Source organism: Cyanidioschyzon merolae, chromosome 13 (genome assembly GCF_000091205.1).
Source record: "Cyanidioschyzon merolae strain 10D DNA, chromosome 13, complete genome".
NCBI classification, from domain to species: Eukaryota; Rhodophyta; class Bangiophyceae; order Cyanidiales; family Cyanidiaceae; genus Cyanidioschyzon; species Cyanidioschyzon merolae.
The window spans coordinates 624,595-650,125 of NC_010139.1; the positions used below are offsets into that span (position 1 = coordinate 624,595).

Sequence of the window (25,531 nt, forward strand, 5' to 3'; positions counted from 1 at the left end):
GACTTGAACGCGCGCTACATGCCCTTTACGAGTGTAAGAGGTTTCCGTAGATGCCGTTCTCAGTCTCCGCGCTCGATGCCGCACCCGACGATCACGGGCTTCTTCGGCGCGATGCCTCGTTGCGTACGCTGTCCACTGCAAAAGCGAGCGCAAGCGAGCGCAAGCAAGCGCAAGCAAGCGCAAGCAAGCGCAAGCTGTTCCATGGGATGTCGGACTCTGGGCACGCGATGCTGTCCGTGGTGAACCAAGCAACGGAAGGAGAATCCAGACGGGAGATCAAACCGTAAAATTCCGACCCGTCTGCGCTCTCTTCATGCAAAGCTGTGACTCCCTCTACGGGTTGCTATCGTGGCGATGGCTCAGGGCCGAGCCCAGACCCTTCTCCCTCGAAAACAGAAGCGATAGAAGGCTTCGGGAGCGTACGACGCCAGAAGTGTCATGCTGCTGAGGAATGCCGCGTGGTCGTTGGCAACAAAGAGAGGTACGTTTGTGGTTCGAATAGAATCGATGACTCGACGTGACATGGTTAGTGAACTTTCGCCGTGAGCTTGTGAAGGACTTGGCGGGAGGCGAAGTCGACTTTTTGCCGTCGTCAAACGACTAGAGCGAATCACAGCGCCACGAGTTGCTTCGCGACTGATAGATCGAAAATTGGAAGAACGCGTGCTTTGAGCACGCTACGAGTACGGAGCTGAGAAGGGTTGAGGCTTCTGATTGTGGGATGAAGTATGGTACAGCTTATTTTGCTAAGCTTTTCTCGAGGGCGTCGCGAATGCTTTTTACGAGAGTGGAAGAATGAATGCCCTTCTGCGAGAGTCAGAAGAGCGACCAGGAAGATACAACCGAGAATCCTAGAACTACGCATGGATCCTAGGAAGACCAGTACTGCTACATGTCGAATGTGCAGTCTATACATTTGCAAAAGTTCGGAAAACAATGAGAAATCCAGGAATAGAGGACATGGATCAGAATACCCTTTTACTGGACACATGTATGGCATCTCCGCGGCTCATGCGCCATACGGTCGCTTTGCAGAACGCATCTGAATCGACATCGCGGCGACGATTTTGCTGCACAGCTTATCGTGCGGTGCACCAGCTCCGTCTGCCGCTGACGGTCGCGTTGACGTGTTTGCAGGCTGGTGCCGGTGCTTGTGACTGTACCTGTGCAGGCGTGGACTGCACTCGTTTCTACAAGGGTTGTGGTGCTTTTATCCGATATCGCGAAAGATACTCTGAGAGCGTTGCTATTGTTTTCGTATTAGGATTTCGTCCGAGTTGCAGCCAGAGAAATGGCGCTCTGAACAACGAGGCCGGCGAGCGTTTTATGTTTCTCCAAAGGCCGTCTTCGAAAGTTTTATTCACGTGCTCTACCGCTGCAGTCGCAGATGGACGCAGCAGGCTGTCCGCCAAGCGGACCAACCGAGCCACCTGTTGTTCGAAGCGAGGGAACACTGCAGTGTGGTGCCTGCAGTCTGCAGAGCCCCCAGCGTTGGCGCCCTCTGGAGGAGTCTTCTTTGCACCGGCGAAACTGAAACTTTTTGCCGGCAGTTCGAATAAAGAGTTAGCTTTTGGCGTGGCGCGATATCTTGGCAAAGAGGGGCCTGATGAGCTAATTTGTAAAAATTTCGCCGACGGGGAAAAATACGTGCGCCTCGTCCAAAGCGTGCGGGGTTGCAACGTCTTCATCCTGCAGTCGACGTGCCAGCCGGTCAATGAGAACCTCATCGAGCTCTTGCTTATGATAGATGCGTGTCGTCGAGCCCATGCGTTTCAAATCATTGCGGTCATCCCGTATTCCGCGTATGCTCGAGCTGATCGGATCTTTGATCTGGATTCGAAGCGCCGGGAGGCACTCACATCCAAACTTGTAGCGAATTTGATCTGTGAAAGCGGCGCGGACCGTGTGATTCTCGTAGACATTCATTCGCCGCAATCATGCGGCTTTTTTGACATTCCCGTGGAACACATTTATGCGTCACCTGTTTTGGTTGACTATGTACAAACATGCCTCGAAAATCTTGGAAATATCATCATTGTTTCACCAGACATAGGTGGAGTTGCCCGCGCCAGAGCATACGCAAAAGCACTTGGCGATGCTCCTTTGGCGATCGTGGATAAACGTCGCGACAGCAGAACAAAGCATGAAGTCATGAATCTTGTTGGCGATGTCGCGGGTAAGGTAGCAATTGTGGTGGATGACATGATCGATACTGCTGCAACCGTCTACTCTGCGGGACAGCTTTTGAGGTCGAGTGGTGCTGCCAAGGTCTTGACGCTCGCCACACATGCCGTGTTCAGCGAGGTGGCGCTCAAACGCGTGTCTTCAGGCCTTTTCGAAGAGGTGATAGTCACAGATACTGTACCGGTGCCGCCAGAGAAACAGTTTCCACAGCTCCGCGTTGTTAGCTGTGCGAACCTGATTGGAGAGGCAATATGGAGGGTGCACGAGGAGACTGCGCATGCCCTGTGAGCATCTCTGGTTGTTGTGCCCAGAGGAAAATTTTTCTCCCGAGATGGCCTGGTTTGGCTGAACCTCCCTCGCGGCTACCAGGATCTGTCCAGCAGGACCGTCTCTGCAAATGCTGATGCACGCCAATTAGTTCTGGAGCAGTTCGTAAATTTCGTTCCAAGACAGAGGTTGAACCGACTTACATCTTCGCTTTAGGCCAAAGAAGGATCCATAACCACATCACTACAACCATTCCCATCATCCACACGTCTCGTCCGAAGGAATCATGCCTGGGGCACCCAGCCCTTGGTAGGCGAAGAGCTAGATACTAGGTAGCTTTTCCGTAGACACCCAGAATTTGTTTCAGCTCTCCACTGCGGTACATACTCTCCATAATATCGCTCCCTCCAATGAATTCGCCATCGACAAATAATTGCGGTATGGTGGGCCATTGGCTGTACTTTTTGATCGCCTCCCGTAGAAGCGGGTCCGCTAGCACATTATACGACTGGAACGGAACCCCCATGGCTTTCAGGATGCTCACAGCTTTGTAGCTGAAGCCACAGAGTGGGGCCTCGGGTTCCCCCTTCATATATAAAACAACTTTGCTCGACATGACGTCCCGCTCGATGCGCTCCATGACGTCCGCCCAGTCAGCGTCTGACGGCTGTTGCTTCCGCTGCGGTTGAAAGTCCGGGTGTGAGTTCCCTGAAGGGGTCTGCGAGGAAATAGCGCTATAAAGACGAAGGCCTCTCGCCCGGGGCGAAAAAGTTCCGTGATGATGCACAATGTGCTGCTGGCGACTGCAAGCAGCTGAAAAATTGCGGAAACGACCCCAAGCTGTTTCCAACTGCCCAGCACCCCGGTGCAGCTGCACGAAACCCATCAATAGCTTGGTCCCAGATACACCAAAACTCTTTGTCGCCATCACACCGCAAAACGCCTTTCAAAAGACAAAAGCTGTCGCCGGCAGTGCACAGCAGTGGCGAGTGACCCGCCCTGGACAAGACCTCTCAACTAATCTGCAGACGCCTTCCAGCTTTTCTCGACCGGCAACCTACCAGTGATTCCAACTTTTTCTCATATACTTCCACCTTCAGAGATTGTTCCACAAAATTCCCTTTTGTCGGCCCGGGAGGTCTCTTTTCCATCACCGCACATCTACGTATACTGAAAGCGGCGTTAAAGTCTCGGTTCACGAATTCCATGCGTTTCTTCCCGTCCGTCCGACTCACTAGTGCGAGTCGCTCACGAACTTTCGCCCTCCTTTCCATTTGCTCCTCCGTCAGCGGTCCGTACTTTTTTATTTCTTCAGGGTTCCGCTGGCACTTTTCCATCTCGGCCCTCTGAAGTGTACAGCCCAGTTTATGGTGTGTATACGATTTTCGGAACACATCTATCGGTATCGTAACGAAACACCGTGCATACTCTTTGTAGGGTCTTTTCGCTGGAGCTGGCATAGTGCCTTTCTTGGGCGCCCATCGTCCTGCTCCGAATGCCACTACGAGCCTCTGACTGTCATCCTCCTTCAAGGCGCTCAACTCGTTGAAAAAATTCGCGAATGCACGCTTCCTCCCACAATACATGTTCAGTCGCAGACGAGCCTACATGGGCTTCGAATACTCCTTCCACAGCGCATCCCAATGAGCAACGCGAACTTCCATGAACTCCCGAAAAGCTTTAAAGTTCGCTCCGCGGCTACTAGCCTCGCTCATAGCTTCCAGGTGATCCTTCACTCCTGGATTCCACTTCTCAAATTTCTTCCTCTCATTCATCATACCGGATTCTCGGTAGTATCTCGCTCTCGAGAATCTCAAAAGACGCATATCTTTCTGACGTAAGTTACCGTCAGTCCCATCTTCCGCACGCTTGGGCACAGCGACGGCTATAAAATTCGTGTTTCCAGGGTCAGCGCCAAAGACAAAGTCGTCCTCATGCACTTTTTGCGTCGCAGGACCCGCCTCCTTCTTTTCTTCGTGCTTCGCCTCGTCAACGACAAAGTCGTTATCCTCCACCTCCTGCATCGCAGGATCCTCCTCTTTGTTTTCTTCATCCTTCGTCACGGGCGCAGCTGAGGGAGGGACTGACCGATCTTTCTTCAACCGCCGATAGTGTACACACAAGGCTACTCCATCGGTTTCGATCATCCCAGTGAACAACTTTTGCTCGCTCACTCTCAGACGTTTGAAATTGAAGATATTCTTCCAGTACGTCTTCCGGTTTTCGCCGGTGAAGTCCTCCCTGCTAACATTGAACTCAGGACTGATCTCCTTCATGATGCCGTAGAGGACGCCGGAGCCGATAGTCACAAAATGTGACTTGATATTGTACAATGGAACCGCGTTGAAGCGCTTACCCATCCGGAAGGCCTTCCGTCTCTCCCACTGTTCATTTGTCTCTTCACTCAGCTTCATCTCCGCTTTGCGTTCGAGTTCACGGTCCAGAAACACAACTTAGCGCATGACGAGGCGGTAGTATCTTTCCTTATCTTTTTTCAGCTCTGATATCTTGTCTGTTGGATTCGCCAGACCCAAAACTGCACGGTGCTCTTCTACAACCGCACGGATTACAGAATCCTAATTTGTGCTCCTGCGTGACGCCTTCTTGTCGACAAATTCGACCTCATCTTCACACTGTCGATTGTTCGTGATGCCATTGATAATCGCCTATATTCCTTTGCGAGAGATGCCCGGGTAGAGTGCAAACACGTCGCGTATCATGAAACGTTCGTGGTTCATCGTCAATTGGTTCTTCAGGTTCGTAATGTACTTCATTACCCCGTATGTGTAAATATTTCCGTCACCGCAGTATCGATTACCCTCGAAGCAGAATTCCGCGAAGTTTTCGTGGAGGACTTCCACCCGCTCATTTTCCTCCCGCGCTTCCGCTGTACTAAGCATCAGCTGACGAATAAACGTCTTGTCGAAAAACTCGTCAGGAACATCGACTGTTTCCATGTGCGTCACGTCGCGATACATCTCCCTCGCTAGATGCATCAGTCCTAAAGAAGCCTCAGGAAAACTCATGGAGTCCAACTCGCAACAGTTTCTGATGGACTCCCGCAATTTTTGCTTTTACGAATTCTTGCTATGTCCGAGAAGACAGGCTTTCACGACCATCTCGTCGTACAGTCGTCTTTCTTGCAGCCATTAACGTAGGGCCTCCCCCTTCTGCTTCTTCGTCTTGTCTCGTTCCTCTATGTTTGGCTCTATGTATCGTTTTTTTCGCCAGCCAGCGATACTGGCCCTCCAGGGTCCTCCACGTCGCTGTCCAGAACATTGGTTTTTTATTTTTTGAAATAGAACGCACTATGAACGTCTCTGCTCTAAACCACGAAAAATACTCGAATACTCTTATTTGAGGGTTGAAACACAACTGAAATAGAAGCCGTACTTGGCTACGACCTGACCGGAAATCCAACTTTTACATTACGGCCACACGCCAGAGATTAAGATCACGTTTCCTTTCAACGGCGACATGCGCGTCGTGTCTCATGTCTGCCTGATCTCCCGGGTGCGCTCACCAAGCGCAATGCGTGCACCGCGCGAGACGCTGCACCAATCGATAAAGGCCTAAGATCGTTGCCGCGCACAACTTGCCTCTAGAGCCCGGTACGCGCTGCGCTGCACCACAGCGTGAGATGCGTCGCGCCCGGTGCGGCATTGATCGAGTTCCTGGTGCCTTCGACTGCGATCGCGGGCTCTCGCCCCGCGGAACGGCTATCTCTCTATAAGCGCTATACGTTTGCGAATTGTGTGGATGTCAGAATGACGCGCAACTGGCCGAACAGCGCCGCACAGCACTCACATAGAAGCGAGCATGGACTGAAAAGCAGGTACGGGCATAGGCACACGGCGTTGCGCCGCATGCTGCCGCCTTTCGCCGCGCAGCACACCGACCGAGGCGGCGTTCAACCGGCAACGCTCCGCGCCCCTGCCAGATATATTGCTTGGGAATCTGCGCATCGCCGCTGCGTCGAATCGCGGGGCAGTATCGCTCCTGGCATCGCGTGCGTGCAGGTTTGGATCGATTGTGCCAGATGCGCGAGCGAGCGCGCGCGCCGCGGATCCCTGTGATCGATGTTTACCGAGATATATGCGCTGTCTATGAATAACTATTTTTGTTTGAAATGAATGCTAGATGTACAGTCTCAACAATCGAGGTTCATCCATAACGAGTTCAGGAATGCGCAAACCGGTTTTCTGTTGAATTTTCGAGGGGTTGCTTTCGTGATTTGCAGCTGGAGTTTGTAGCGTTATGGAAAACAAAAGGATGTTGGAAACCTTCGAACAAGGATTCGTGAAATGATGGATATCAGAATCCGATGCATATGGACACGGCTCGAATCATCCTGTTTCCTTGCGAGAAGCATGCTGAAATCACGCGTGATTCAGGTTTTCGAATTTTTTGTTTCAGGGCAATTCGCGGGCGTAGCTATTTGCGCGGCTTGATTGACAAGGCATAAACTGGACGCCACTGGTTAACGGCCTTTTCTATAAGCTCATGCAGAAAGTACCCGTAACTTTTCAGGTCGAAAAATCAGTTCAGATCGAATGATAAATCATCCTGACTGTGTGGCCATCGACGAGTCAGGATTCGACGGCAGCATGATACACCCCGCGAGATGTGCTCACAGAGGCTTCGATCTCTTCTAGTTGCGTGGAAAGGGTTGCTCGACTCGTTGTTTTGTCCTCGCAGCGCTTGCTTCCAGTGGAGCGTGCATCGTCGCCTTGCACGAACGGCGGACAGGCGGACCGAATTTTCCTTACTTGTTCTCCGGCTTGGATTTTACTTCCGGTACTTTTCTCATCACGGGCAACATGGCGTTCCATAAGCCCTGTATTGCCTGGGACAGTGTGCGCTAGCGCATGCAGCAGACAGTGTACTCGCCGAAAGCATTGACGATGACAAGCCCAGGATCGCAGGGAATGGCTCGAGTTCCAGAAACGGATGCGGGAATCTGTGGACGCCTTCCGTATCCGTAGAGGGCATGCACTGAGCGATAAGGCAAGCATTTATACGCCACAGGGTGACGCGCAAAGAAGCGTAAGCGGCGGTCACACGGAAGCACCTGACCACAACTAAGTGTCACAGCAGTGACGAGCGCACCAAAAATATGCACAGGAACGATGAACATGGGAAGCGAGGCCTAGATCGCAACCTTTGCCTGTGCAAGAAATTGGTGCGCAACAGGAGTAAGCAGCAGAATACCGGACCTGAACGCTGCGGTAAACAGCTCTCAAGAGTTGGCGACCGAGCTGCAGGACTAGGAGGTACCAGCTAATTGAAAGCCAGCGGTGCGAGGGAGACGATAAGCGAGCAGTTGCAAAAAAAATCCGACACGGACTGGTGTTTATTACAATGGGAAGAGATCAAAATTTAAGGACGTACACCTGACTTGTCTACCCGATCCCATCGAACTGTATTTTGACATGAGTGTTATCGGATCAACGTAGACGAACGCATGATCTACTGTATGATGCATCGCACATCCATCGCGTGAAGATGCTCATTCTCATCATCATGCTCGCCATGGCAAATATCATCGGGATCAACGACCACTAGATACTTGACCGCTATGACCTTTATCGATTGTAAAGGCGCTCCGTATGTTCATAAACATCCAATGAAACCGTCAAGCTTTCGGGTCCGTTGCCTCCGGAGCTAAACTGCTACGCGGTTCAGCTGAGTACTCGCTTTCCACTCGTTGCTTGACGCGCATGAATTCGTGCTCCCAACGCATGCGCAGTCGGAAAACAGTGTCCAGGCGCTCGGGTTTCATGAGATTAAAAGCATCAATTCGTCGGTTCACTTGATGCATCTGTTCCTGGAGCTCCCGCGCTGCTGCCTCCCAGCGCTCAGCTCGTTGTGCTGTGCTCGCAGGTGACGTGTCCTCGGCGGTAGCAACTCGAGCTCGATACGCTCGTTCCAGAGCCAGACGAATACGTTTCACTTCGGCGTCTACTTCATGCATACATTCTATCCAGACAGGTCGCAGTCCGTGCCGCTGTAAAAGACCATGCATGGTATACGTGACAAGGTCGACACCGAGTGGTGGTTGCGGCAGCTGCAGTGGCCCTCGTGGGAGCCGCTCGAACGCCCCTTGCCGAATCGCTTCCTGAATCTGTGACTCAACCCAGTCACGAATGGCTCGTTCATCTTCGAAGCGACTCGAGTCCTGCTCCAGAACGGCCAGGAGGTCCTTGCGTTCGGCCTCGCCAGCAACCTTTTGCTCTAGAAAGGGATAAATGCGATTTTGTAGAAGGTCTACGGCGCGACGCAGACGGGCAGTGCGCTCCTGTCGAGCGGCCTCACTCGGTACGACGCGTTCGGTGCGCTTTTGCACGCCTCCAGGGCCAGCAGGGCGCTCTGCTACGGCCACGAGTGCTCGGCTCGGTACTGCGTGCCAGTGACTGCGTCCACGAGTGGTGAGCGGGCGAAGCAGATATGAGCGCAGGGTACCGAGCATATGCGACTGTTGCACAGATGACCGCCCGGGCCCTGTGTCAGTCCTCCGGAGGTGCGCCAACGCTTACACCGCTGGCAAACGCCTTTCAAAAGTCGAAAGCAGTCGTCAGCAGTGCACAGTAGTGGCGGCAAACGCGCCCTGGACAAAACGTCTTCAGCTGAACTGCCGAAGCCTCACTGTCTCTCTCGACCGGCCACCTACAACTGGCTTCAACTTCATTCCGTACAATTCGACCATGGAAGGCTGCCACACAAAGCTGGCTCCTGTCAGCTCCTCGAATCGCTTCTCCAGCACCGCGCATCGTCTGATATTGATAGAAGCATTAAAGTCTGGGTTCACAAACTCCATGCGCTTCTTGCCCCCGTTGGTTGTACCCACCAGTGCGAGGAGTCCTCGAACTTTCGCCCTCATTTCCATCTGCTCTTCCGTCAACGGTCTGTACTTTTCTATATCCTCAGGGATTGGCTGAAACTGCTCTATCTTGACCCTCCGGGACGTACACCGCAGCTCGTGGTGTATATATGATGTTTGGAGCTCATGTATCGGTATTGTGACGAAGCATCGTTCGCAATCCTTGTACGCTCATTCCGAGTCGCTGTTAACCGGAAACGATATTCTCCTCGAAAAGCCATGAAAGTGGTGCTGTGGCTTTCCGCCAGACACGGTGGCTGCTTTTGCCGTGCCCATGGCCCTGCAGGCGTGTTTCAGGGTGCGCTGACTGCACAAAAGCGCCGAGTTCGCGCTGCTGCCCTAGCATCTGGGTGCTGGCAGCTCCACAGCACAGATATCTCATGATGTGCGGGTGGAGCATGCTGCTTCAGCACCGTAAGAACGACGCGCTCTCATGCGCGTTCCCCCATGATCCAAGATGTAATCCATAGAGTGATACTGGCGGCTATCACCGAGCGTCTTGCATATAGAATGCAAATCTGGGAACTGCATCCTAGGGCTCGGAGTTCCATGTCACGAACAGTGCATATGCTCAAGATCGGTGCTCGAAGCGAACGCGCTGTACACCATACACTGCATTGCTGCACGAGAACAGTGCTATGCTCGGGGCCGGATAGAGTACCTTACGAAAAGTCAGCAGGAACGTCGCTTTCAGGTACGGTGCGTGACACGGGCCAGGCGAGAGCGATCCGTTTGCCCCTCACTTCGGAATGCGAATTCGCTGTTCATGAGTGTCTTCCCGTAGTAATGCCTCTTTACTTCAGTTCAGAGGCGCGCCTGTTCGAGTTGGTTTTGCGCTTGCGTTCGAGCTTTTTGCCGATTCTATCGTGGAGTAGACCTGCTTTTTATTCCTCCTTGTACTCCGTGATTCACGCCCATCAAAGACGTATTTTCTATTGTGAAACGTAATGATCGCAGCACTGGGCGAATCGCTGAAGCGTTCTGCACAATCACGTCGGAGCATACGTCGTCGTTCTTCAGCAAGTCTTTCTCCCTCCGGCCAGATCGTCGACTACGGGCATTCAGAAGTGCGTCCATTTGACGAAATAGAAAATCCGTGCGAAAGGTATGGACATGAAATCTAGGGATTCCGGAGGGCTGTCATTGCCAGGCACCGGGAAAATGGAAATAATCCCCTTCTCGTCGACCACTGAGCGAAGAAGAGCAAGTGACGACGACGACAAAGAAGAGAATAGATAGGCGAGAAAAGATGCATGCCCGACGAGACGCAGGCGATTCTTGAGTAGCACAGAGGGCGCGAGCTCTTAGAATCTTCGCATAGATGAATTCAGTCAGCGGCAATAAATGAAAGGTATTCGTGAACCGAGACTTCAACGCCGCCATCAACATCAGGTGATATCTGGTGTCCAGGACGAGACCCGAGGATCTGAGGCGATCCAGCTTTGTGGGGCAGCCTCTCAGACTCGAATTGCAGAAGGAGGAGCTGAAACCGATAGCAGAGGGGCTGTCTAAAACGGGCTTGGAGGTGTTTGTGAGTGGATATTGATTTATCATGCATCGCTGCCGAACGTTTGTAGTTTCACGGACGATGGGCAACTTAGTGTTAATTTTTCAAGTTACTGTAATATATGTCTAATGATTACCAGAGCCGTCGGCGTCGATTGGGGCCTCGTGCCGAGTTACATGCGCGCTCGCACAGAGCGTCGCAGCACCGTCGAGTCGCTGTGTTTTCGACGAGGGTGGCTTTTCATAGACGACGGCGGCTGAAGCTCTGCGTGCTTCTGTAATCGTCTGCTTTCCTCGCAAATACGCTAATTTGGATCAGCAACAACAGACGAGGCGCTTAAGCTCTAGATCTGCGGTTTGCTACTGTTCCACTCGATAGACGATTCTTTTTTGTTCACCAAAGTTCGCAGTGGTCTCGAGCTCCGCTTTGTAGCAAGGTTTCGTGCTTCTCGTCGCTGCTCTGGACCATCTGTTGTTCTATGTCGCACCGCAAGTACGAAGCTCCACGGCACGGGTCGCTTGGCTTCCTTCCCCGGGGAAGAACGAAGCGTCACAGAGGACGCGTGCGCTCCTGGCCACGGGACCCTGGACCAGCTGTGCCGCCACACCTCACTGCTTTTCCGGTGGTAAAGGCGGGCTGCACACATGTTGTGCGGCAGATCGATCGTCCTGGAAGCAAGGTCCACAAGAAGGAGGTCGCTGAACCTGTCACGATTCTGGAAGCGCCCCCGATCGTGATCTGTGGTATCGTTGGTTACAGCGAAACGCCCCGCGGCCTTCGAGCAATAAGGACGGTTTTCGCAGAGCACTTGAACGATGAAGTGAAACGCAGGTTCTACAAAAACTGGTATCGTGCGAAGAAGAAGGCCTTCACCAAATATGCGCTGGCCAAATACTCCATGGGTGAATACCGCAATGATCTAGACACCATACGCCGACACTGCAGCGTGGTGCGCGTCATTGCGCACACCCAGCAGCGAAAGTTCCGGTTACGCCAGAAGAAAGCACATATCTTGGAAATTCAGATCAATGGCGGCACTATCCCTGAAAAGGTTGATTTTGCGGAGCGTCTGCTGGAGAAGACCGTTTCGATCGATGACGTAATCTCTAACGATGAAATGGTCGATACCATTGGTGTTACGAGAGGTAAGGGTTTTGAGGGCGTAGTCACGCGCTTCGGTGTCCGTCGTCTGCCTCGGAAGACGCATCGTGGACTTCGAAAAGTGGCATGTATTGGAGCGTGGCACCCGGCCCGGGTGCAGTTTACTGTTCCTAGGGCTGGCCAGAGAGGCTACCATCATCGAACTCAAATGAATCTCAAGGTTTACCGAATCGGCAAGAAAGGTGATGGTAAGTCAGCAACGACCGAGTATGATCTCACGGAAAAGGGTATAACCCCGCTCGGTGGATTCCCACACTACGGTGTCATTCGTGAGGACTGGGTTATGCTTCGCGGCGCCGTGCAAGGTCCTAAGAAGCGTCCTATAATCTTACGCAAATCCCTATTCCCGCAGATTAGCCGTCGTGCTCAAGAAAAGATAGAGCTCAAGTTCATCGACACCTCGAGCAAGTGGGGCCACGGGCGTTTCCAGACTGCCGCAGAAAAAGCCCGCTACATGGGTGTTCTCAAGCGCACGGCCATCAGTACCTAGTCATCCGCTCGTTCCTTGACTTGCGGCAAATTATAGAGCCATATTCCAAATAAGAGCACGCCTAAACCGAGCAGGACCATAAACGAAAAACGAGACTGGACCAGCAGCGGTACTGGCAGGCAGAAAACTAGCGTTGTTAGCGGCACAGAAATCAACGATGCAACCACGGAGTCGAGAGCGGATGCGATTTTCAGCAATCGCAAACCCGTGATGTTGAATACAATATTCACAGCAACGTACGCAAGAGCTAGCCACGGCATCCAACTGCTCTCACGCCCCGCAAATGTGCTGAGTGCACTAGAAAAGTAATCGCCAATGGAGGGGCTTTCAGCCAAGCGAGCTGCAAAAGGTGTTGTGAAAGGCAGCATGAGCGAGATAGCAGCAAACTGCATGAGGCTCGAAAAAGTATTGACAATGAACAGATCCGGTTGCACGCCACTTCGTTTGAAAACGCGCTCTTTGAGTACAACGGCTAAGGCAACGAATGCGTAGGATCCGAAGAATAAAAACGCATTCATCCATACGCCTCCCGAAGAGAGATTCAAAGCTGCTTCGTTCACAGTTTGAGGGCCAATGGAAATCAGCACACCGGCGAGGACAACAAGCATGCCATAAATTTGGGTGAGCGTGTAGCGACGACCTAGCAGAGCATACGAGGCCAAGGCAATGAATATGAGGATTCCTTGATTCAGTACTGGAAGCAGAGCACCGGGAAGCCGAGAAGCAGTAAACATACCGATTACGAAAGTAAGCGCCTCCAGTGCCCCAATGAGGGCGAACAGACGCCAGTTATTCACTGCCCACTTGACCTGCGTCATAGGGACAATACGCATGCGCACTCGTATCCAGAGAATAGAGGCATAAACCAGCACGTAGCACAAGGTGACAAAAAGTGAGAGGAAAAATGTGTACGAATACATTATCTGCAAGTCCATCCGGTAAACTACGCGGTTCAAGACCGATAACGCCACGTACGCTGCAGTGGTCAACAGCACGTCAGACGACACCCGCGTCGCTATTCTACCACCCGTTTTTGCAGTTTTATTCTGCTGCATGAGCAAAGAGGCTTTCCGCATTTCAACGGGTCTACTTCGGGGTGCAGTAAAGCGGGGTCCAGGCTCCACGGGGCACCCCGCAAACGTTACTCGTGCCCTAGCGCCAGTCGAGCGGAAGGCTTGGTAAAGCCGACTGACAGGCGCTTTATTTACCTCCGCTGGACTAGCAACATGATTTCTACGGGCAAAGGGGTTAGACTTTATGGAGTGAGCGGAACAAAACTGTGATATCCATCCACTGTTGGTGAACATTGCATGCTCATCTTTGCCACCAGAACGAAAAATTTGCCACCGCCGGGTAAATTCATGCTCGCGCGCAGACATCTGCTAGCCTCTCTCGACTGGCTACCTGCTACAGGATTCAGTTTCTTTTTGTACATTTCTACCCTGAGAGATTGCCCCACGAAGTTGGCTCTTGTCAGCTCTGCGGGTCTCTTCTTCAGCACCGCACATCTCTCGATATTGATAGCAGCATTAAAGTCTCGTTTCGCGTACTCCTGGCGTGCATAGTCGTTGGTTGAAGTCATCTCTCCAGGAATTTCTGGTAATCGTTCCCTCTGTACCACGTTAGTAATGTCATCGCCCCGTCGGTCAAAAGAGTCTTCTCGGCTGTCTCCCTTTTTCATATTCTTCTTCTACGTCATCGTCACTTGCTCTTCTTTGCTTGATGGTCTTCGAGACGAGAAATTTTTCATTTTCTTTCGAGGCCGGAGATGACGGCCCTCCAGGATCTTCGAATTCCATGTGCTAACGTTTCCCATGAATTTTTCATTTCCTCAAAATGAACGCACTTCTTCGTGCCTCTAGGCGACGACCTGCCCGGAGACAGACGGACCTGCGGATGGACGACGATATGTGCCCCGGTGCGTTACATTGCGGTGCACGCTTCAGCGATTCGCCATGTGCAGCGATCATCACGTTTCACGAAAGGAAATACTCCTTCGATGCGGCTCAACCATGGACTGTACGAAGCAATGGAAAGCAGCGCTACCCCGATAGAATCGGCAAAGCCCGGGCGCGACGGGAAATAGTGCATTGGCGTATTGTCCTATATAAAAGGATACGGCCAGGCGTCAGGGAGTGTGTGTCTCGAATGACTCGACGAGGTGGCTGGTGCTCTTGTATGAGCCTTCTGCAACAGCGAAACGGAGACCTCGAAATGAGTCCGCTGCAGCTGGAATAGATGATGATTTCCGAACTCTCCTTGAGTTTGGTGTTAGATATGAAGGGCGCCCTGTATGCGGATGCCCATGTACGATCCGGCTGTTTCGCGCGAAGGAGGTCTCGCCGGCTGAGCAACCGAACAGAAGCCCCTACGCCGCATACCGGCGGAGACGTTCCAGGAACTCTGCCGTTGCGATTTATGCGGAAGACAGGCATGAATGAAACAGGACTCTTTTTTGCGACTGTGTCGCAATGTCTCCAGGGCCGCACGAACGAGATGTCGACAAACAAAGACGACCGTGGTGGCTGCTATCGTCGCTTTTGGTTTCCGCAGAGTGCCTGTTGGGGCGCTTTTCTACGATTGACCGAAAACTTGCTTTAAGAATATCTGTTTACGCCGCGGAGCGAATGCACACTATTCCAGCGTTTCTCAACCATGTGAGTTCTGTGGTATGAGTGACCTGAAGAAAGAATGCAGTACACCTTGCACTGTTCAGAAACGATATATACCCTACAGGCAACTCATCTATGATCTATAGAACGCATTATACAGTGACGTCGAAGACCTTCTGCAAACTTCAGCTGGGATGGAACGAAAGTGCGTTGAAAGAGCATAAAAGGGTATTCTGATCCATGTCCTCTATTCCTGGATTTCTCATTGTTTTCCGAACTTTTGCAAATGTATAGACTGCACATTCGACGTGTAGCAGAACTGGTCTTCCTAGGATCCATGCCTAGTTCTAGGATTCTCGGTTGTGTCTTCCTGGTCGCTCTTCTGACTCTCGCAGAAGGGCATTCATTCTTCCACTCTCGTAAAAAGCATTCGCGACGCCCTCGAGAAAAGCTTAGCAAAATAAGCTGTACCATACTTCATCCCACAATCAGAGCCTCAACGCTTCTCAGCTCCGTACTCGTCGCGTGCTCAAAGCACGCGTTCTTCCAATTTTCGATCTATCAGTCGCGAAGCAACTCGTGGCGCTGTGATTCGCTCTAGTCGTTTGACAACGGCAAAAAGTCGACTTCGCCTCCCGCCAAGTCCTTCACAAGCTCATGGCGAAAGTTGACTAACCATGTCACGTCGAGTCATCGATTCTATTCGAACCACAAACGTACCTCTCTTTGTTGCCAACGACCAAGCGGCATTCCTCAGCAGCATGACACTTCTGGCGTCGTACGCTCCCGAAGCCTTCTATCGCTTCTGTTTTCGAGGGAGAAGGGTCTGGGCTCGGCCCTGAGCCATCGCCACGATAGCAACCCGTAGAGGGAGTCACAGCTTTGCATGAAGAGAGCGCAGACGGGTCGGAATTTTACGGTTTGATCTCCCGTCTGGATTCTCCTTCCGTTGCTTGGTTCACCACGGACAGCATCGCGTGCCCAGAGTCCGACATCCCATGGAACAGCTTGCGCTTGCTTGCGCTTGCTTGCGCTCGCTTTTGCAGTGGACAGCGTACGCAACGAGGCATCGCGCCGAAGAAGCCCGTGATCGTCGGGTGCGGCATCGAGCGCGGAGACTGAGAACGGCATCTACGGAAACCTCTTACACTCGTCAAGGGCATGTAGCGCGCGTTCAAGTCAGCGTTCATGGTCCGCATGGCGGCCGCCGGCCATGGCGACGTGGACGATATGTTAGAACGCATGTCGACAGCGGAGTGCATCTGTTTCGAATGACGCGCCGAGACTGTACGTACAGAAGATGAGAATGGCAAGCGAAGCGTTCATCGGAACTACAGTCTGTGCAGGAAAGGCGTGGACAACGGGCTGAAGCGACGAAATCTTGACTTGTACGGGGACGTCCATATCCTTCGACTGCCGAGAGCGCAGCTGGAGCGACATGAGAGACGGGCGCATCTAAACTCGGAGGTGGGAGAGCAAAAGGAAGCAGCTGCATAAATATCCCGCAAAGGTTGGTGTTGATGACAATATGAAGGGACCCAAATTTTCGCGTATATGCCCAAGTAAGATGAAGCGACCCTTTCCATTTTTTATGACATGGTTGTAATAGATGCCGGTCAGCTTTCTTCAGGATGCATTCCGAGACGGGGAGCTCCGGAAAAATTTTTGAACTTTCCAAATTTTGGAGAGAGCACAAAGCGCGCTCAATCAGACTGGATGGCATGCAGTAGAAAAACTGAGTCGAAAAACATGTATTCTATAAGGAGAATAAATCTTAATCGAACGAAAATCACACGATAATAGCAGATCATGTCAGTCTCGCGAACAGAGCGATGAAAACGAGAATTTACACAAAGCCTCCACAAGGATGCGCGCGAAAGTCTTCCTGCAACGCTGTGCGCACAGCCTACTATGCGAGCTTCAGCTCAATTTTCCGAGACTCAGCGAAGTGCAAGTGCGATTTCCTGATCATCGAGTTGGCTGCCGATCTCTTCCTCGCTAGAAATCACGTTTGCCGACTTGAAGGGACGCAGCGCGTCGCGTACGTGCTGCTCAGATCTGGGTAGACCGTAAACTCGAAAGGGCATCAGGTCATCCAGAGAGAATCGCGGCACTCTTCTGACCTCATCAACAAAAAGTTCGAAGACAAAAGCGAATTCTGGGAGTGTTGTAATCGCTTGCAGCAACTCCAACGGAATCCTTTCCATCAGATTTGGCATCATGTGTATCAGGCGCCCGAGTCTCATGCGACGAACTTGCTCTCTGTAAAAGTCAGAAAAAGAGAGATGAGACGCGTATGCTCCCAATACGTAAAGCACGCCAGTCATGCCCGCGTACACAGGCTCCTCCGAGACCTCGCCGAAACTATGCAGTTCTGGACAGTGACTCGTGTATGCCCTATCCAACTGGTTATGCAGCCAGGAGCTAACTGTTTTCATCCACTGAAGAGCCATCAATAGATTTGCAGCAGCGTTAGAAGCAACGAGTGCACCTGCATTAAGAACTGCCAATGATCGTGAGCTTAACGGGCGCCCAGTGTCGAAGAAAAACGTAAGAAGATGTCGCAGAATAAGCTCTAACGCTGCCGACCCAGAGTGACTCAAAAACACAAAGAGTATGAATGGAACACGGCGACTCGTCGCAACTGGCATCACGTGTGCTTCAAATGCTACATATAGAGCATCTAGAAACGTATCAATCTGTTTTCTAGTTATCTGACTGCAAAACAAGAAAACTTCGTCTAAGCATGTGTCGAGTTTTTTGCTCAAAGACTCGGCAGATAGCTCCGCGATCGCAGGATCCACTAGTGTGGAGCTATCTTGCTCAATACTAGCTTCGGTCCTTTCCGAATCTCCAAGCTCAAACACGGAGAGATCATGATTGCCGTCGTCGCTCAAATGCTTTTCAACAAAAGACTCTGGGCTCGTCACCAGTCCTGTGGGGAAATCAAGCGCAGCCAAATATTCGAGTTCTAAAATCACCAGCCTTCGAAAGAGAAGGGAAAGCATCGCAGAAACACGCGTCTTTGCGTAGCTTAATGAGCAAAGCAGCATTCTTACGTACATGATGAACTGCTTCTCTGGACGGGAGGCATGCGGAAAGTACTTTTCGAGATAAAATAGGTAACACTCTTCCGTTCGGGGTATCAGCGATATCAGGTTGCTAAGGACGTCATGCACAGTACCGCAGCCATCTTCCGACAAGGTTGGAAAACTCTGAACAAGGAAAGAAACCACCGGTTCTAGGTACTGAACGTCTTGCAGTACCAGACTCGTGACGAACCCCCGAAACGCAATTTTATTCGTCGTGGAACGGCAGACACCGGCCGTGAGCAAAGCGGCGATCACGCCGTCCCAGAAACCATTCGTTATTTTTGGTAGCACCCTGATAATGATCTCAAAGAAAAGTTCAAGTTCAGAGTCATCGGCCTTGGCGAGTCTCGCGGGAAGTGCGTCTCGAAGCTCAGCCAGAACAGTTGACTCGCCTAATAACCCAGTACCTTCCGAGCACGTTTGCTCGTTCAGGCATCGCTCGAGGTTCCTTACGGTTTCTTCTAGGCTAGATTGCGTGTTGGCGGAAGTTTCGACATCGTAGTCGTCTCTTGCCTCTGAGGCCAGTGTTGCAGCACACTCCATACGGCCGCTCGGGCACTGAAAAGCGGACTTCAACTCCCGGCCAGTCTGTACCAACACATATGCAGCGGCGTCGGGGCGAACATCGGCGGCTTGCATGGCAGCGCTGTCCATTTTGTACAGCTTGAAACCCGATAAAAGTTCGTCACCGAAAGATGCTACAGAGAAGGCGTCGATCTCATTGGCTAATCTGGTATGTTTCTGCTTTCGCTGTCCCGCACTTCCGCACAAGGACACATGGTTTTCGAATGGACTGGGGAATGAATGTTTCCGATGGTACCGTCAGTGGCGAGCGATGTGAAAGAGCGCTTGCTTTGATTTTGGAGCGTAACACTCAGAGCTCTTGACGCGTGCCTGAACTATAGTTGACAAGCTGGTATGTGTGCAGTCAAATTATCATTCCAGGTCGAAGCCGTAGCGTTTGATCTGATGCAATTCTTCCAAACGCCCGCAGGTAGGCGATGCGGAGTCTGGCCAGACTTTGAGTCCCTTTAGTGCGGTTAGCAGCAGCAGCAGCGAGTCAGGAAACGATAGAACTGGCGACATCTGGACCGTGCATCGCTACCGCCAGCTTTTCTGTTTGGTGGCATCTCAAACGAGCCCGTTGTTCGTACAAAATGGGTACGGAGACGTACAGAGCAGCAAATGTCGTCAGGGTGTGTTGCTTCGTTACAGACTCGTTTTCCATGCACCGAAGGAAAACTTCTGCGAGTCGCGCGCTGTCTTCCGACGCTCTGTGAACTCTTTAGTCTTATTCCTTCGGCTTTGCAAAGCTGGATCAAACAAAACTGTATGGAATGCACCCAAGAGGCACTGGAAGCAATCCAAAACGAACCGCAAGCCTGCCGTCAATTCCGGAGATGTATGGTGCCACTCGGTTTCCTCCGTTGCAGGAAATGCGCATTTCCTATGAGGTTCCATTCAGTTTGCCATCGTGCAGAGTCAAACGAGCAAAAAAGTTTCGTGACCCTTAGGTAAATTAAAATGCTCCTGTAGGCGCCTCCCATCCTTTTTTGACTAAATGCCTCTTATCGGTTTCAGTTTCTCCACGTTCACTTGGGCCTGGAGAAGCTGTCCCACAAAGTTGGTTCGCTTCAGCTCAGCGGGTCTCTTCTTCAGCACCGCAAAGCCCCATATATCAATAGCAGCATTGAGGTCTCGCTCCACGATCCCCAAGCCTTTATTGATGCTGCTTGGACCGACCAGTGCAAGTCGTCCTCGACCTCGTGCCCTCTGTGCCAATTCCTTCTTTATCAGGTCTTCGTGTTTTTCCATCGCCGAAACGCCCTGCTGGCTCTTCTTAAAGTCGACGTTCTGAAACGTACATCCCAGCTTACATATCCCATGAATTTTTCATTTCCTCAAATTGAACGCACTTCTTCGCGCCTCTAGGCGACGACCTGCCCGGAGACAGACGGACCTGCGGATGGACGACGATATGTGCCCCGGTGCGTTACATTGCGGTGCACGCTTCAGCGATTCGCCATGTGCAGCGATCATCACGTTTCACGAAAGGAAACACTCCTTCGATGCGGCTCAACCATGGACTGTACGAAGCAATGGAAAGCAGCGCTACCCCGATAGAATCGGCAAAGCCCGGGCGCGACGGGAAAGAGTGCATTGGCGTATTGTCCTATATAAAAGGATTCCGCCAGGCGTCAGGGAGTGTGTGTCTTGAATGACTCGACGAGGTGGCTGGTGCTCTTGTATGAGCCTTCTGCAACAGCGAAACGGAGACCTCGAAATGAGTCCGCTGCAGCTGGAATAGATGATGATTTCCGAACTCTCCTTGAGTTTGGTGTTAGATATGAAGGGCGCCCTGTATGCGGATGCCCATGTACGATCCGGCTGTTTCGCGCGAAGGAGGTCTCGCCGGCTGAGCAACCGAACAGAAGCCCCTACGCCGCATACCGGCGGAGACGTTCCAGGAACTCTGCCGTTGCGATTTATGCGGAAGACGGACATGAATGAAACAGGACTCTTTTTTGCGACTGTGTCGCAATGTCTCCAGGGCCGCACGAACGAGATGTCGACAAACAAAGACGACCGTGGTGGCTGCTATAGTCGCTTTTGTTTTCCGCAGAGTGCCTGTTGGGGCGCTTTTCTACGATTGACCGAAAACAGGCTTTAAGAATACCTGTTTACGCCGCGGAGCGAATGCACCCTATTCCAGCGTTTCTCAACCATGTGAGTTCTGTGGTATGAGTGACCTGAAGAGAGAATGCAGTACACCTTGCACTGTTCAGAAACGATATATACCCTACAGGCAACTCATCTATGATCTATAGAACGCATTATACAGTGACGTCGAAGACCTTCTGCAATACATCGCCTCCGGGGTGGAGCACAATGCAGTTGCAAGGTCATAAACGAATCCACTCTGCGCGCAATGCGGAGGCGTTTCCGAAGTTGTATATGTAGCGACATAGTTATTCCGTTTTCGATCGTACCCTGTTTACGATTCTTTCCCGGAACCGAAAATTGTCGGCCTGCTACGTCCTAGACGGGTGCCACAAGTATATGTCCGTAGACCAGTCCACAGCCGAGCCTGGTGAGAAAGCTAATTTAGAAGAGTGGGCGGCATCTCGTGTGGAGGAGTTGCGGAAAGTGGTCGCAAGCGGCCAGGCCGCTGGTGTGTTTACGGCCGCCGAAGTCCTTCCCGCGCTCGACGTTGACAGGGCAGTTCGCGAACTGGAGCGCGTGCATGCCCGAACTCTGCGTCTGGAACAGGCAAAACACGCCGTTAGGGCTCAACGTGAAAGTCTTGCACTTTTGAAAGCAGAGTTCGCCCTCGAAGATATAAGAAGGACGGTTGAAAACCTGCACGGAAAATCTGAGCGTTTACAACGGTGTTACCATTTTATCGAACAAGGCTGGCATAATTAGAAGCCGCACAACAGCAAACTAAGTTGCAGTTTAAGTGCGGAGATCCTTGGCACTCTTTGAAGAGGCTCGCTTTGACAACGCGGGGCCTGGTGATGCTTTGCTTTACGATATAGAGGCTACACTGGGTCATCATGCGAATAATGTATTGGGGAACGTGAAAGCGAGCCGCATCTGATCTGGTTTCGTGCTGGAGGAGCCTCGTATTCGTTTGTTTGACTGTTTCTCGTCTGCTGGTGCCGTATCTCGCTCATGGACTTTTGCCGGAATAACGCGTGGATACTCTCGTTTGTTTTGCAAAGTCTTTAGCACACAGATTTTGCCTCAGGGTGCTGTGGTCACGCCTTAAAGTCTTTCATAAGCCTACTATCACAGAAGACGAGGTTTTGCATTTGGAGCTCGTAGCACACGAGATGTAGCTGCCCAACAGCGTTGTCGCACAGTTGATCTGGTGCAAAACATTGCCGGACAGCATTGCAACTGGAGTGTGTGTGTGGGGGAGAGGGAGGTTCCACTTGGGCATCAGCGTGGCTGCGCATGCGGAAAGCATCTTCTTCACGGTTGCGTCACGAAACGCAATATCAAAGCATCGTGCTTGAAAGCACCCTGTCTGCTGACACATCGGCTCGATTTCCTGGAACGAGTTATTTTGTGCACGAACAGGACTGGCCGGGGTGCTAGATGATGAACTGTTTGGGATAAGGCAGAGCACAGCAGATTATCACTCGAGTGCAGCAGCGCTGCTGGAGCTTGCATCCCAGATGGCGACTCGATTGGTCCTCGCCTTCATGGAGCTGCGCTTTGAGCGCCTCCAAAGCGTACATGGAAAGGAGCATACAAATATAGAGGTACACGGGCACTCAGGTACATTTTCATGCAAGAGCCGTCGTCGAGCGCGTTTCGGCTATTGTGTTTAGACAACCATTCCAAAGCCCAGCGACTGTGCCACCGGCCTCACGCAAACAGTGCTAGCGAGAGCGCGCCGTGCTCCACTGCTAGGCCAGATGAACGCGACAACTCTCAGAGAGCTTGCACCTGAGATCGGACGGCTACGCAGTGGGCAATGCACTTGGAGACTACAGGTACACAGGTGAGATCACTCGAGATCGCTCTGCTGCGTGCCTGGAGCTCGGCCTTCGAACAGGAGCGGTTTCGTTTCGGGGAACTTTCGCGTGCGCTATGTGAGTTCTAGGGCTCCTATGCTCGACTGAGGGTACGCTGACGGTATTTCGAGACGTCATGTATGCGAGTGCTCCTCAGGCGCAGCCGCGGTGGTATATATGCTGCAGCTTGGGTTGGCGCCGGCGCCCAGCTCAGCTAGGACGCCATGTTGGGAGAGATGCTGCGCCGAAGCGACACAGGATATGCTTTGTACAGTTTTGAGCAGAGGCAGAATGCCGTGTTGCAACAGACGCTTTACAGCAGCGAGGCGCAGTAGTCACCAGAAAACTGCGGCGCGCCCGCTGTTGTCTCTGGGCTGTGTTACCGGCCTGTGCGTTATCGCACCCGTGTGGTAACTGGCCCTTCCAAAGGGCACCTCGCGCTGGCCCTACTGAATCCAGACGTCCACGAGTGACTACGTATGCTCCAGAGAGACCAAGCTGTCCCGAAGAGATGGGATGGCGACGCTCGCTCACCGCGAACCTATCATCATATCACTCTGGTGCATGGAAGGCCTGCTGTCTCAGTGGCGTACTCCTTGACTGCGCACTTGGCCTGCTCAAGCCGTCGGATGCCTGTAAAACCTAATGGAATATTCGACGCTGTGCTTCGGAAAGGCAGCGCTGGCGTCCAATAGACCTCCGGCAGGGAGCTGGCGGTGCTGCTGATATTGATGCTGGTGTCGTTGTCTCGTGCAATAAACGCAGGCCGGGTAATGCTCTTTTTCTTGAACGAGCCATTTTCCGAGATACTTACCAGCAGTTTGAAATCCAGTTGCTCTCAAAATAGGTACAAGTGTCGAAACAGGTATCCGAGCAAGAGATGTTTTGTACGTGTTGAAGCTCATGCGGGAGATACTGATCATGACAATGTAAACGGCGTGTCTCACGAATAATCTGACAGTTTCCTTGCTGCTGTCAATTGATGTTCAAAAGAGCTTCGTTCTTCCTCAGCAAAAAAGTGTAGCCCTCAGGAAGCTCCTTCCAGACGTAACCACATAATAGCACTTCCCACAGCAGGACGATAAGTCCCCAGGGAAGAGAGTTGCAGAACGGTGCCTTTTTGGCGTACGCTCCGGGACGCCTGCAGCGTACGAAACGAGGCGCGAAATGGCAGGGAAACAGACACGGGTCCCGAGAAAAGAGTTTTTTAGGAGAGCAGACCTGCTTCTTCATAGGCTGCGTTACGATCGAGTGAAGCTTCTGAATGAAATACCCTGGCAGCCCTACAATCCGGACTACCAGCCGCGGAGGGATTGGCTCACCGTTGCTGCTCTGCTCCCATGTGCGCTCCTGGGCCGCTACGTTCTCGAGAGGCTAATTCTGAAACCTTTTTTTGCAAAGTTCAGTGAAAGGGGTCGCAAATCTCCTCGTTTAGCGTCAAAGATGGCCGAGAACTGCTTTTACGCTCTTTTCTATATCTGCAGCCTGTGCGCGGGGTTGTATGTATATCGCTCGGAAAACTGGAGAGTATCCTTCTTTGATGGAGCCTGCATAAGCGCATTCTGGGAGCTGTATCCACCAATATCAACAGTTTTTCGACTCTACTACCTTTCAGAGCTCTGCTACTACATCTCCAGTGTCATTTTTCTTCTGACGCACGATACGAAGAGGAAAGATTTTACTGAAATGGTTGTACACCACTTGGCAACAATATCGCTTATCACATTGTCCTATATGTGGGGCTGGATGCGTCTAGGTTTGGTCATTCTCATGCTGCATGATGCGGGCGATATTCTACTGTACACTGCGAAAGTAGTGCATTATCTTGGCTTGTGGCCCTCGAATATAGTGCTTTTCGTGTGCTTTGCCATTGTATTCTATATTACAAGGCTATTCCTCTTCCCGCGAATCATTCTGTCGGTATCTACGGAGCCGTGGATTGAGGTTACCAGAGAGCCGCTCGCCAACAGAATTTGGGTTGCCTACTGGGGGTTCTATATCGTGCAATTGATTGGTTTCGCCCTTTTCCTGAATATACTTTTGTATCTTCACTGTTTTTGGTTCACACTCATTCTGAAGATGATGTACCGTGAAGTACTGCACCCCGGAAACGCCAAGTACTCGAAAGGCGATATTCGCTCCGATGATGAAGCCGAGTAGTCGAGTTTCACCGGGCAGACCTTGTTCTCACCCGAAGAGTATCAGTTTTTGCATCTCGCAAAGAACATGCGGGGGACAGAACGATTGCTTCTCTTCGTCAGTATCAAGAATTTGCGATTTCTACGTGTCGTCGACATGCCAATCGTCTGCTGTTTCCTTAAAAAACAAAGCATTCTGCGCGTTAAAAATTGTGCGCATACGCTGGGGAAATATCTTAGCATCACAATACGATTCATGCTTGCACCGATGCAAGATCTTTTTTCATCTTGAAAGCTGTTCTGAGATGAAAAGGTTATTCAACGAGGACCGAGCGATCCCATGTAGTAACGCCACCCGTGCGCTTCGCTTGCTCTTCTCCACAAGATGACCGCATACTGTGTAATCGGAAAGATGCCTGCAGTATGTGCAAGGCCAATCTAATCATTGCATTATGAACCATGAGCGCTGTCGAGCCGCATGCATATCAACACCCTGTACGTCTGGAAGGCCAATCTGATCACAATGCAAAATCATCCAAATGCGCTTTTGGGCCGTATGCACATCAACAGGCACCCAGAGAATGCAGCAACAGATTGGTTCCATTAGCTGGGAACGTTTCGAGTCTAGCTGGAGAAGGTGCGCATGTAGAAATTAAATGACTGCAGAGCAACGA

General features: G+C 51.7%; 8 protein-coding genes and 1 non-coding gene across 9 annotated transcripts, besides 2 other annotated features; 5 read left to right on the plus strand and 4 right to left on the minus strand.

Moving 5' to 3' along the window:
• Positions 1–102: 102 nt before the first annotated feature.
• Positions 103–590: a sequence feature (possible transcribed region).
• A 736-nt stretch (positions 591–1,326) lies between these two features.
• Positions 1,327–2,472, plus strand: CYME_CMM249C (phosphoribosylpyrophosphate synthetase or ribose-phosphate pyrophosphokinase; the record flags this gene model as incomplete). The annotated part of the gene is made up of 1 exon (XM_005537064.1): positions 1,327–2,472. The coding sequence occupies one exon, from the start codon at positions 1,327–1,329 to the stop codon at positions 2,470–2,472; it is 1,146 nt and encodes a 381-aa protein (XP_005537121.1).
• Positions 2,473–2,779: 307 nt separating this feature from the next.
• Positions 2,780–3,379, minus strand: CYME_CMM250C (hypothetical protein, conserved; the record flags this gene model as incomplete). Its single annotated transcript, XM_005537065.1, has 1 exon — positions 2,780–3,379. The coding sequence occupies one exon, from the start codon at positions 3,377–3,379 to the stop codon at positions 2,780–2,782; it is 600 nt and encodes a 199-aa protein (XP_005537122.1).
• Positions 3,380–3,388: 9 nt separating this feature from the next.
• Positions 3,389–6,022: a sequence feature (repetitive element).
• Positions 6,023–8,086: 2,064 nt separating this feature from the next.
• Positions 8,087–8,920, minus strand: CYME_CMM252C (hypothetical protein; the record flags this gene model as incomplete). The annotated part of the gene is made up of 1 exon (XM_005537066.1): positions 8,087–8,920. One exon carries the CDS (start codon positions 8,918–8,920, stop codon positions 8,087–8,089), a length of 834 nt encoding a protein of 277 aa, XP_005537123.1.
• A 2,396-nt stretch (positions 8,921–11,316) lies between these two features.
• CYME_CMM253C (60S ribosomal protein L3) lies at positions 11,317–12,489 on the plus strand (the record flags this gene model as incomplete). Its single annotated transcript, XM_005537067.1, has 1 exon — positions 11,317–12,489. The coding sequence occupies one exon, from the start codon at positions 11,317–11,319 to the stop codon at positions 12,487–12,489; it is 1,173 nt and encodes a 390-aa protein (XP_005537124.1).
• On the minus strand, positions 12,486–13,796 carry CYME_CMM254C (hypothetical protein, conserved; the record flags this gene model as incomplete). Its single annotated transcript, XM_005537068.1, has 1 exon — positions 12,486–13,796. The coding sequence occupies one exon, from the start codon at positions 13,794–13,796 to the stop codon at positions 12,486–12,488; it is 1,311 nt and encodes a 436-aa protein (XP_005537125.1).
• Positions 13,797–15,688: 1,892 nt separating this feature from the next.
• CYME_CMM255T lies at positions 15,689–17,430 on the plus strand. The gene has a single exon (XR_002461458.1). It is a non-coding gene; the product is annotated as a hypothetical transcript (transcript).
• Positions 17,042–18,736, minus strand: CYME_CMM256C (similar to RNA polymerase I specific transcription initiation factor RRN3; the record flags this gene model as incomplete). The annotated part of the gene is made up of 1 exon (XM_005537069.1): positions 17,042–18,736. One exon carries the CDS (start codon positions 18,734–18,736, stop codon positions 17,042–17,044), a length of 1,695 nt encoding a protein of 564 aa, XP_005537126.1.
• Positions 18,737–21,253: 2,517 nt separating this feature from the next.
• On the plus strand, positions 21,254–21,619 carry CYME_CMM257C (hypothetical protein; the record flags this gene model as incomplete). The annotated part of the gene is made up of 1 exon (XM_005537070.1): positions 21,254–21,619. The coding sequence occupies one exon, from the start codon at positions 21,254–21,256 to the stop codon at positions 21,617–21,619; it is 366 nt and encodes a 121-aa protein (XP_005537127.1).
• A 2,267-nt stretch (positions 21,620–23,886) lies between these two features.
• On the plus strand, positions 23,887–24,879 carry CYME_CMM258C (similar to longevity assurance protein LAG1; the record flags this gene model as incomplete). Its single annotated transcript, XM_005537071.1, has 1 exon — positions 23,887–24,879. The coding sequence occupies one exon, from the start codon at positions 23,887–23,889 to the stop codon at positions 24,877–24,879; it is 993 nt and encodes a 330-aa protein (XP_005537128.1).
• Positions 24,880–25,531: the final 652 nt, after the last annotated feature.